The 12,833-nt window shown below is 42.4% G+C and overlaps 1 protein-coding gene across 1 annotated transcript in view; it reads right to left on the bottom strand.

The window, feature by feature from the left end:
- Positions 1–2,428: 2,428 nt before the first annotated feature.
- The window catches only part of LOC146177980 (dermonecrotic toxin SPH-like), a 31,476-nt gene continuing 21,071 nt past the window's right edge, over positions 2,429–12,833 (bottom strand). The window contains exons 5-6 of the mRNA XM_084580684.1: positions 10,419–10,659; positions 2,429–3,210 (exon numbers count right to left, since the gene is read on the bottom strand). Coding sequence (XP_084436810.1) covers positions 3,084–3,210; positions 10,419–10,659 — 368 coding nt within the window. The 3' untranslated portion in view covers positions 2,429–3,083. The remainder of the gene's footprint in view (positions 3,211–10,418; positions 10,660–12,833) is intronic.

The raw sequence follows: 12,833 nt of genomic DNA, 5'->3' as shown, positions 1-12,833 counted from the left end.
GTAATACGCTCATGTTTAAATTTCAGAATTACTATATTTGTGTAATAAGTTTATTTGACCACTTTAAACCAGAGCTTACTGATTTGCTTTTAAGAGCATCCTTATTTAGAGATTACTGTGAGGCTCTCACCAGTGTAACAATTTTTACAGTAAATTGTATTTTAAAGCAAGCACATATTAAAATCTTAAAACTCGCATAAACACAGCGTGGATTATGCTACGCTAAAAAAATTATGCAGGAATATGGGTAAGCCTTTTCTTCGCGCCCACGAAATATGCCTTGCCCAATTCCCGTGTTACCTGTGTTATCCAGCAGGGGCTGGCATGGCTTATCACGCATATCACTTGGGTGTAATTAATATTTTGCAGGAGTTATAATAGCTGTTTATTTTTTTTATTGAAAGCTGCTTTTGCTTAGCTGATCATAAAGATTGTGTATTGAGAGCATTTGTGCGAGGTGTATCTCTACTGCGAGCAGCAGCGTGCTGTATTCAATTTGTGAAAAAGTTAATTCAGTAAAATCTCGTTCATTCGAACGTCACGGGGCGCGAAAAACGTTTGAGTTATCTGATGTTAGGAATATTGAAGGGCCTCAGAAAAGCTGACAAGAAACATTTGCCTTATGCTAAATGTACCGTATTTACTCGTTCAATAAATCCACTCGCATAATGAACCCACTCACTCCAGGTTTTTGCCTAAGAAATTAAAAATGGCGTCAGTCCTTGGTGCTTCCTTCCGTTTCTACCGTCACGGTCCACAACGCATTTCTTGTCCGTGCGCCAAGATGGTACGTAGCTGTATCAAGGGGGGGGGGGGGGGGCAATTTCGGCAGAATGCCAGCGCTTGTCAGGTTGTGCAAGCCTCGTTTTCCGTCATCATCATCATCAGCCTGACTATACCCACTTCATGTGCAGTGTTCCGGGAAAATGATGCTGTATTGATGTAGGTTGGGGAAAGTGTTGGTTTTGAGTGGTGTGTATTTCCGCGTTGTCTGTGCATTTAGCCCCTTGTGAGGAGGGGGTAAATCCGACGTTTTTCGCGCATAGACATGTGCACTTGCTGCTTCGACAAGCCCGCTGCCTACCACATCACATGGGGGTGCACGGGCCCAAACCTCCAGACATAAACGCGCACCATTCGGAGGCGCAGTGGGCGGCCTCTCTGCTATGCTCTGACCTAGCGACCCAGCGTAGAGTGGTAATTCAGGCAAGAGCGGTAGCCCAGGCCACTGGGGTCTTGAAATGAAGACTCCACTCACTGCCCTCCATCCCCTTTTACCCCAAGGAACATTTCCCTAAGAAATTTTGGAGCCCCAAAAGCCGTGCATTGACGCAACGGCCTGTGTGGCCGTTGTATGTGTGGCACCGGACGAAGGAATCTGGTAGACCAGCGCAACCTTACATAGACGAACTAATTATTAATTTAATAACCTGTTTTGTTGCCAATTCCATCTTCCTTTCTTTGTACCACCGCTCCATTCTTGCTGACCTCGTTATGAGCCGAGAACACAATGTTGACATTATATTTGGCTGCAATGGTCACACGTAGCTTTGCCACGATGTTTTCCGGCACTACGAAGAATATGCCGCTCTTCACATTTGAAAACTCGCTCTGTTATTTTGTTGTTGGCGATTTGAAAAATTCGCAAGGCTTTAACGTTTTCTTATTCTCTTTAATAGAAATTTTGAAAGCTGTACCTGGCCTAGGACTGTTGACTAGATGAGTGTGCAGCTGCACAGTATGTGAACATTTTAATCTTCTCATCAATTGTAAAAGTGTCCGAAGAAATCTTTTCCGCAATGGCCGTTTGTAGATATAGCGTCCTGTTGGCTAAAAGCTACTCACTACCGATGTTCTCTTTGAGGGATTGTGGCGGGAATGATAAAACTGATTACGCTAGGAAGGAGATCACTTGCATGTAGGCTATGCAGAAAATTGCTTTTAAAATAGAAAACAAGCTTATGTGCACTAAATGTAAGCTTCTTATTCCTGCCGTGCTCGGAAAACATTAATGTTCTTTCCTGTATGAGTTACGTTGAAGTTATTCCTTAAAGTAATGTTGTAAAATATGGCCTCAGTTTTGTACTTGCTCACTTCCCTAAGTAGTGGAGTGAAAGTTGAAATATCTTACTGATATGGCTCAGTTACAAAAGCGGGTAAAAATCACGAAGTGTAAACGTTAGGTTTCAATTGAAGTATACGGAGCACATTGTGGTTGTAAAGTTAAATGTGTTGACTGCAATGACTAGATGTGTGATTTTAGGATCGATTCCCTGTATTGACACGCCACTCTGAACCACAACAGCAGCGCGTCCAAAGAGTATGCTTTCTCGTGTAAACTTCTTTGATACGCGGCTTCAGTAGTTCCACACGGTTTTGAAAATATGCGTGCAGTGCACGTTTGCGACACTTCTGAAACCATGGATTTTATTATAGAATATTTATTGCTTCATTATGTCAGAGATCCGTAAGTACATCAGACCGCTTACTTGAGCTTGGTCGTTTCGCAGAATACGTGAGCACTGCGTCAGTACTGATGTCAAACGCACAGTTCGTTAACAGTGGCCTGCGCAAATACACCGACCTATTTTCGCGACTTGAGTAGCTTCGATTAGCGAAAATGACCAGCTTCACAATCTTCAAACGATGACTTATATTATTTGATTACTACTGAATGATGGGATGAAGAAATGCATTTTGCAGGGTTCAAATATGTCCGGAATATAACATTTCTTACACTTTCACTTTATGGTAACATATTAGATTTTGTAGTGAAGCAAAATTGTTGCAGATATATCCTATTTCAAACTTTTCTCATTACGTAGTCACCTTTTTGAGTCCATCCCTAGCTATTGAATTAAGTTTCAGTTGTGGAAATGACCGATTTACTTGCGGGAAAACAAACAGATTATGAATGAGTATGTCATGACATCTGAGTTTATCGGGACGAGATTCCACCAGCTATGCTGATGAAAAAAGTGGCATACAGACTTATACTTTGTACAAACTGTCGTTCCTTAGGAATTAAAACATAAAAAACGAGAGGCAGCAAAGTATCTCCTGAAGCTTACGTCTTAGTTCTCTTAGGATAGACGCTTCCAGGGATCATCTCTTCTTTTTGCGAACCTAAGCCTACTCACAAATTCTTGTTCTGCGAGGACTTTAAAAACATTTCTAGGATAGTTGGTAACAATTCCATCGATGTCATGTCTGAAAAAGAGGAAAAGCAAAAGCGCAGGATTATTGTTTTGTCCTGTAAATAAATTTTAACAAAGCAATTATGTTATGTTAAATATATAAGCACAAGTATTTGCGCGCTTCACCATCATATCAACCTAAATTTGCGGCCCAAACACATGAGTCATCACGAACACACACTTTTTTCTAGACTACACTGCCTTGATCCTGTTTAGAAAATAGGCTTTCTTTCCCAACATACATGGCTGTGCCGGTGTCGCCAAATGCACTGATATATCTGCGCTCCTAAAACCAGCGTTTATTAGTGTTCGCTGATCCCGTGGAGTGCTTACACACTCTTTCGCGGAGGGCATTTTGGCGCCCAATCGTAAGGAATACCAGTAGTCCTCTACGTCATTTCTTGTTCCCTTAGTAAACAAGCGCGTACAGCTTTTTGTTTGAAGTGGAACGCAGCTACCAAATCTTTTTATTGAGGGGAAGAGAACACTGAGTAGCGGAGGTTAGCGGTGGGACGTAACAGAAGTATGCAACTACGCTACAGTGACGGCCATTTCGTCGTTCTTGAAACAATTGAAAGGTTCCAAGTGCATCGAATTATCTAATCACGCTATCATTGCCTACTTCCGTTTGCACTACTGAAGCAGTGCATTGAACCAAAAAAATTGGTCCCGTGACATCATTTGAATACCCTCTATACAGGCAAGATTTGTGAGCCCTGCGATAACACTACGCCTTTGATGGAGTCCAATGAATGCTTAGGCTTTCTATCGATAACTGCATTAATGGCACGTTTTTCATCGCGTAATGCAGCACGCCCCTGAAAAGAAGTTTTATCTTGCTGAAGCTGGAGCTTTTTGGAGATTCATGCTCACTAAAAAGTGCTTCCTTTTTCAGCGATAATAAGATTGATTTTTCAACTTAAGTATGACCTCAATCTCTAAACATTGCTTCTCAGAGGAGTGCAAAATCTTGTAATAAGCATCTTTCGCCGAGGGAATGATAACTGTCGAACATTTTAAAGGTTACGTCTAGAATATTGATAAAGGGTGTGCTATGTCTGAGGTCTCGTATAGAGCTGATAGAGGGATTGTAGCTTAACATTTTAACGTAATTATTCTGACTTTAGGGAAAATACGCAAAATCTCAATTTGATGGAAGAGATGAAGTGCCCTCCCCCTAACCGGGAAGAGGAAGGAAAAGGAGAGGGCGAGATAGGTGGGTCAATTGAATAGCTGAAGAGGCTGACCAATCGAAACGGGAAGCAATGCCCAGGCGACAAGGTTAAAGAAAGCATTGCATTTTAAAGCGGACGCTTGTCTTGATAATGTTCGCGATTTCGAGTCAGTTGGAAATGGATGCAAAACATCTTCTTAAGCCCTGTGTTGTTAACTAAATATTGAGGAGTAAAAGAACGATTTGTGAGGTAGTGGATGACAAAATGTCGCTGCGAGCCGAGTTTGTTCAATGTGGAGTTATTAACTAGAGACAAAGACCAATAAGATGTCCAAATAGCGTTGTACGTACTAATTATGTATGGACATCATCGAAATCGTGGGAAAAAAAAAAAAAAACATTGGATAATCAGTAACCAATAATTAGGACATTTGCTGAACACCGGGTCAAAAAGAGCTGCACTCTTGGTGACGTCACGCCATGGTGACAGTCGTAGCTGGCTTCATTACGCATTTTAGTGACGTTATGGGAGAGGGCGACGGCATGATGATGTCTCCGGGAGAGAGCGGTGGTGCGTAGAAAAAACCTAGAAAGTTCGTGCGCTTCGCCTCCGCTTCAGGCGCTTGAGGTTTGTGTCAGTCGTTGCCTTGCCTTCAAACGTATTGACAGAACGTATTGGCAGCTCGTCTATTGTCGCAACAACAGGGCACAATGGCAACAACAAGCAATTGCAACTTTAGGCTCGCTTAATTTAGATATCGCCATGCTATAATCGCGGTGCTCCTGGTTTCTCTAGAAAAGTATATTTGCACACGTAAGCAAGTTAAAAGAATCAAAATGTTTCATCACGAATGACTATTCTGAAGGAACATCTAGAAGGTGTAAGCTACTCCAGGAATCTGCATTCACTGAGAAAAAATTGACGCTAAGGAACCTTTATAAACGACAAACTCATAGTTGATAATAGACATATATATGGATTGATGCTACAAGGAAACGGATTCCCCGCCGGGCACCTACGCCTCAGACTGACGCATTACTTCTAAGGTCACCGACCTCCTCCTTTCATTATTCTAAGTAACAATACGGAAAGCATAGTTAATAGAACTGAAGCCCTTGAAAAAGCTTTACTTACGCACACCCTGCAAGTAGTCATCGTAACTAAAATCTTGCTATGCAGTGCATGGCAGGCAGGGGCATGACATCTATGCATGACAAGGGGGAGTGGAAGGGGTGGGCGTCGGCCAAGTGCTGCCGAAAAGAAACATTACGCCTACACTCATAGACCAGACTTAAAATCATGAAAGCTTGTTTCTGAAGATAATCTACCAAGACCACCCTTTCATACGTAGGCACATTCTATCAACTTCCAAAATCGGACCCCGGTTGCCTGCGCCAGCTGCACGAACATGTGTCTTTGGTCGGCAAGAACAACATAACACTTGCCATGACTTCAATACTACAAGAATTGATTTACACAATAAAAATCTGAAATCCACTTTTGAGCCAGACTTTCTTTGCAATGTGTTTACGCATAACCTGAAACAAATTGTCATGCAGCCCACTACCCTAAGAGGCTCTGCCAATTCTATATGAACCTCGAAACCTCGTGTTTATAAACAATTTTGTTAGTGCAGTGTTCATGAGGGAATTGGACCATAAAATTGTGGCTGTATATTTCCTTCTACCAAAAAAAAGTACTTAGAAGGATGCAATCAAACAGACATAAAATATTGTTCAAATGCAAGGAAAGAATCTGAACTCGATTACTTGTAACTAGCTTTGGAAGAGGTTTCAGCAAAAAATGTGTCAAAAGTATTTTACAAATTCAAGGAACGCTGCCACTACTGGATTCAAAACTTTATCCCAAACAAAAATACGCCTGAAGAAGATAAATCCATAGACCAGCCGATATATTAACGACATAAAAAAAGAATTAAGTGCCTCAAAGAAATTGGTCTCCAAAGTAAAAAAACATGGGAACACTAATGATGGAATTATCTACTAACATGTGGCTGGTCAGAGAGGTCTACTTAAGTAAATCATATATAGGAGATTTAAAATACAAATGCAGCTTTAACTCCATGCCAGAACCGCTTCAGAAACATTTTAAATGGCTGCGCAAATAATTACAGCCAATCAAACCTTTAGTTCAGTAGTAGAAAACTGCGGACAGAATGACGCGATATACCTATTTCAGCAAGGCTTTCGATAAAGCTGCTCACAGCAAACTACTTCTGAAGCTTGAAAGCACAGGAGTGCCAGCGCCATTAATAAATTGGAGCGCTGCTTGCCTAAAACAGAAAACACAGCATGTAGAGATGGACAGATATTCTTCCCCACCACTTATTAGTTCCAGTGTGCCCCACTATAGTGTGATCCTTTATCGTTTTTGGTATATATAAACGACTAGGTTTCTTTTATGAAAATGTTATGTCATCCATTTTGCCTGTGATTGTACGTTCTTTAGGGAAAATGCACTCTTGTTGAGACCAATTGCACTGCTAAATACAACCTTAAGCGATGTTGCCTGTTGGTGTAACAAATGGGAATCTAATTTAACGTTGACAAACAGTATTTATGCTCATTACAAGACAGAAGATGGCTTTGAACTTTACACTCTCAATAATATGCCTGCGACTGCAGTAAAAACATACACGTGTATAGGCGTTGTTATTAATAAGCAGCCAACTGGTGTGACAATACCTGCTTTGTAAATAAATGCACAATGAAAAAACAACAACCACAATCCCCGGTATTTAAGACAAGTTAAAAGGTGCGCCAAGCAGCGTGAAAAAAAAAAAAAGCTCATGAATCTGTTAATCGGCCAAAGCTTAAATACGTTGAATGAGTGTGAGACTAACACAAAAAAGACATCGCACGAGTAGAAAATGTTTAAAGGCGAGCTGTCTGCTTTATTTGTAACAAATGCCGAAATTCTGATTCTACGAAGTGGCGTCCGTGTGTTGTGCGATGTCAGCGCACGTTAAAGATCCCCAGGTGGTCGAAATTACTCCGTAGCCCTCCACTACGGCTCCCCTTTCTCTCTATCCACTTTCACTCCCACCTTCCTCCCTTCCCTTACGGCGCGGTTCAGGTGTCCACAGAGCAAGTGTGACAGATACTGCGCCAACCAACCAACCATCGTAGCTTCTCATAACCAACCAAACAAAAGAGCTCTGCACCTGGCAAAAGATAGTAAAATTAGGAGTTTTACGCTTCTGAAGGACAGAAACGGCAGAATTTCGGCAACAATTTAGGCTATACCTTCGTTAACTCGAAAAAGAAGACACACAGTTATGGCTTATCGCCCCAGTTTAGCAGAAGCGATATCTACGGAATTTCTCATTTTCCCAGGAACAACCAATGATTGGAATTCACTGGCCGTGGAGGTTTTTATTATTGAAAAATTCGAAATTGGCACTGACAATACAGACACCGCTCTCCTCGGCGCGCGCCGAACCTTTCTCGTCAACTTCGTCGCCCGTGTGAATGCGGGAGCGAGAGAGGGTGTTCCGCCGGCCGGCGTTGCGCCCGCACGCCCTCTACGAAAGGCTCCCCCGTGTGAATACCGCTTTAAGAGAGTCTTCAACCAGCTGTATTTCGCTATATGTTTGCTAAAGAGATGTAATCAAAATGGCTTATATATGTCCCAAGTCATGCTTCAATGTTATTTGCATTAATGATATTCTTCTACTGTCTAATCTTTTTCTCCGATTTTGCCCATCCTGCTCGGACCAAAAAGGTATGCATTATCATGTAAATAAAAACACTAAATGTTCTGCTGCGAGTGCCTCATTCTCGTTGCATTGGGTTGATGCTGAAAGGAGTGGAGGGAAATTCATGTTGTATTCTGTGACCAACGCTTTAGAAAACGAACACGCCCTACCTGCCAAATAAACGCCCCCTTCGGCGCAAAGAGGTAAACAAATAGTCCTTACAGAGACTTTCCAGAGCTTCATCCTACGAAAGCCCGAAAAAGCTAACCACTCAAAACGTGTAGTCTGATGCGGCTTGAAGGCGACTGCTTCAGGGAAGACTACTGGGATTTCAGTGCCATAACGTCGTTTGCTTTCGCGACCACACTGGAACAAATGCATGCCTTAAATAGCCCCAAGTCTCTATACTTCATTGTCATGCTTGTTGTACACTAAGCAGCTGTCACGTCAGGAAACATTTCTTGGTCCACTACCTCGTAACGAACTTGGCACGCTTCAAATCTCGCCGAACTGCATTTCACTAATAATCGTTTTATATTAAATTCATTTCTTTCTCAACCATATGCTGCTGCATCCGGTGACACAGGTAATATGAAAAGGAACCACTTTAACTACCAAAGAACGCTCCGATGAAATCAACTGCTTAAGCTCGTATCAGACCTACACCATAGTGTCGGAAAGCTGCCAATGCTATTGAATAAAGGGGCCTTACGATGTATCTGACAAGTCCGACTAGATTTATTGTGACATCCTGCCTGGGAAAAGAAAGTTTCGCGAGCATGGTTTTTACGGCCCTGCCCGAGTAAAGAAGTTATTAGTAAGCTGATCATCTGTTGCGCCCCAACTAAACCGGCCGTGTACGTCACTAGTCATTGGAGTTCTACACCTTCTGTAGTTTTCGTCAACATTTATTTTCTTTACTAAGCTGCAGAAGCATGGATATCATCGGCGACACACCGACTAGGGCGGTCGTGTCATTAGTCCTTTTATTTCACCGTGCAAATTCTGCTGAAATGAAAGATAATCAAACCGAAATCAAAATGAAAGAAAATATAAATGCATACTTCCTTAACACGCTTTCTCTGAAGCACCAAATGCGCAGGATAAAACAAAGGTAAAAAACAGCTGGCAATATTTTTGTAGCGGCGAAAACTGAGGTGCGCCAACATCTTATTTTTTTTTTTCATATCCCTAACTTCCGTTCTAACCAATTTCGTGCTAACTTTTCTTATCAAATGCAAACAATTTGATTAACTCAGTTTTATAATATCTAAGCGTAAATAACTATTTCACTGAAGTACTTCTCGCAAAACGCGCGGCTGCCTGGAGCCATGCAATTATTATAAGCACTTCAAGCAGGCTTGGGATGTGCCATCAGGAAATGCTGTTCCTCCAGATACCCATGTGAGTAATATGTGGGCGTCGCTATAAGGTAAACGTCATCTACTGTCAATAATGAACGTGTTATTTAGGCGTATAGGTTCACGCTTCGGGCAATAAAAGCGTCTGAAAATGTCTGCTCTGAAACGGGTTCTTCCAATAGATGCACAGCAAAACCAATAAATACCAAAATAGGAAGAGATCGCAAAGTATTGCATGTATAGATAACTAGGATATTGATGCACAATTTCGATACAAGCTAGACAGTGAAACAGCAGTTTACAATGCATTTGAATTAGTCATTCTGTATCCTAAGATGTGTTCTCCTGTTGCCAGAACACAATATATTTACTTGGTAAAATTAAGATACAATAGGTTTTCACAACGCCTTCTTGCACGCCTTGTCATATTCACCGTTAGGGTTTGTGTGCAGGTATATAGGCTTTGCCGAATAGCAGTGATACGGCCTGTAGCTGCAAATTTCTGCCTTCCATAGTTCTGTGCTCATTTATTCAAGCATTTTCACTGCGCTGGCGCTACCAGCAAGGGTCAAAGGCTGCGCAGACGCCCTATAGTTGAACGTCTGAATAGTGAACAAAACTCGACGTTAGGATTACCGCCTGTTTCTACATCGTTTCTTATATTGAATGAGTTGTGAACACTGAGGTTCAATTTACCTTCAATATATTTTTTTAAAGGCCACTGTGTTTGTTTAATATTGCCATTATATTGAGATATATTCTGGCTTGACGTCTGCGTGCTGAAATGCATTCTTCGGTAAAACATAACAGCGATGCCCTTTATTTTAAACTCTTTCGCCTACCTGTTAATTTACCTTTCAGAATCAGTTAAGCAGCCTATGACCTTGTGCCCAGCAAAGAGCAGCCCCGTTGCGTCTTCAGAGCCGCTTATGCTTAACGGACGATCACGACAGGAAAGAACTGGCACCTCAAAAATCGACGGATCGTGAAGGCGTTGTCGGCCGTCCAGACGTACGCCTTGTCCACGTAATTTTGATCCGAAAGATCGTACGATCGTCGAGCCGTGATGAAGGACATCCTGAACGTCGGGTAGAGGTTGATTAAGAGGTTGTTTGCACCGTCCCCTTGCCAGCGATGGCGAGCCACGCCGAGCTCGTTGTACATGCTCGCAATCGTAGACAGTAAATTGGTCCCGCTGACGTCCAAGCCTGCGGCAGTGGAGGGGAGAAGATCGCAGACTGTGTAGAGAATTGCATGCGAGAGCGTGATTTTACTCCATATTACCAGACGTGCAGCCAGCCCACAACGCACCCCTCCACTCCCCAAACCAGGCAATATCGACGATTGTACAAAGCACTCGTTACTCAGCACCTAGTGAGTAAAGTGTTGCTCATGGCGTGTGAGGTTTAAGGGAAAGGTATTCTTGTGAACGTAGGGTCCGTTTACTATGGCATATCCTTATAAAGCAACACTGATTAGATCAGCAAGAAATGTGAAAATCACGGCTTGGGTTGAACTTTAAGGCACGTAGCTCTGAGCGATGTTTACAGTTATGTTTAAATTTTAAACTCGCGAACAGGTTCATACACTGCAGCGTAGCTCGGTCCCGGTGTAGCACGTCTTTTACCAGCCGCGAAAACACTATAGTGGAGCGTGGGAAAACGTGCCGAACGCTTTGTAAAGCGGTTCTGGTAAGCAGGATTCCATATGGGCAGAAAAGAGCAGATTACGCTTTTAACCATCCCAGCGATGCGATACGTGATCAATAAAATAAAATTACGTGTGCGACCCCGGCTAGAAAACATGTCTTAAGGGAAGCTGGCCATGTAAGGAGACAAGTCGATTAACCAAAATACACTGAGGTCCCTAGGGAACAAACACATGACAAGAGTGGGAACTGTAGATACCGGAACTTAAGGCCACCATCACCTACTAATATGCGAAACAGTGGCTAGCCAGGTTTTTAGAGATAGGAATGGCGGTAACAGGGAAGCTGAACATACACATCGACGCTGAAATTAAAAATTAAAGCCAGTATTAGAGCCCCAATATAAGGAACAGAATACATGCCACCTACCCAGGGGCTGAATTTTACACGTCGAATTGCTTGCCTTGCTGGAGCCGTCAACAGGATTACGAGGGCCATAAGAAATAGGATTGGAGAACAGGATACTCTGACACACTCATACGCAGCTACTGCAGCGCTACTGCCTCCAGCGACAGACGACGTGGTGAATAACTGTATCAGGAGAAGGTTGAAATGAATAAATTTCGTTGGAAAGTTTTCAGATTGTATTGACTTTGGGATATACTGGCACGGACGGGGGAATTGCTGCCGCAGAAGTGTATGGAGTCGGAATAAAAAATACAACGCCCCATACCCTAACTTTCTGCCATACCTACTGACTTAAATCTCTGGTAAAATTCTCACTGAAGACTCTCCTGGCACAGCAGTCATGCACTACGTCCGTAGCAGCGTTAAATACGAAGGCAAGTGTAGGTTATTAGATGCAACGCCAAAGTCGATTATTCCTTCGCTAGAAATCTTTGTAAACAAAATAATGGGAAGCTCCGCTGGAAAACATTGTCAGCAATGAGCGATAACTGCGCGTAATACTTCACAAGTAGTTTTTCGTTTGACACGTAACGACCAAAATAGAACACATGAACCCAATGGAAGATACTAGGTTCAACACACCTAAAACATCTTGTACATGCTTTCGCAAAGAACGCACAAAATTGAGCAAATTTGGCATGACGTCATGTCCGCTCTAGCACACCAGATACGATCGAGCATCGCAACACAACTTTCCCTTGCGGCATATGAAAAAGAGAGTGACCTGCTCTGAGTTGTGCAAGAGCAATTTAATTGCAACGCACAATTTTGAAGATCGTGATAGAGACGGAAGTTGCTTCTTCAAATACACCACCATTTATCTTACTTTTCCATTCCCAGAACCGTGGCCAATAGCAATCTCTTGTTCAGATATTTATATTGCGGGATCAATGAGCATATTCCACCCTCTTGAACATAGTTCCTCTGTATCTAGTTCATAGTCCTTGAACTATCTCTGAGTGCGGCTGATATTGCGTCGGCTTGTGTTTGAAGCGGTTCTCAAATGTCGCGCGCGAAATAGATTTTAAACCATGAAGTGTATTGTTTTCATATCTTCTATATTTGTGATGTTTCGCCTTCGACGAAAAAGCATGAGAAAGCCAACGTGCCCAATTATTTCAATAACTACTATTTGGAGTTTACTATCTCGGGTGTACGGTTCTTTCCTTACTGTTCGAATTAATTGAGAAATATGGACAAAGACACCCGAATGCTGCAGCAACACTCGCCCGAAACCCATGTGTACGAGTCTGTCCAGATTTTTGG

Source organism: Amblyomma maculatum, chromosome 10, assembly GCF_055883805.1.
Source record: "Amblyomma maculatum isolate TAMU_Amacu chromosome 10, ASM5588380v1, whole genome shotgun sequence".
NCBI lineage: Eukaryota > Metazoa > Arthropoda > Arachnida > Ixodida > Ixodidae > Amblyomma > Amblyomma maculatum.
Note: the sequence above shows the minus strand (reverse complement) of the source record. Positions and strands in the feature narration are given on the sequence as shown.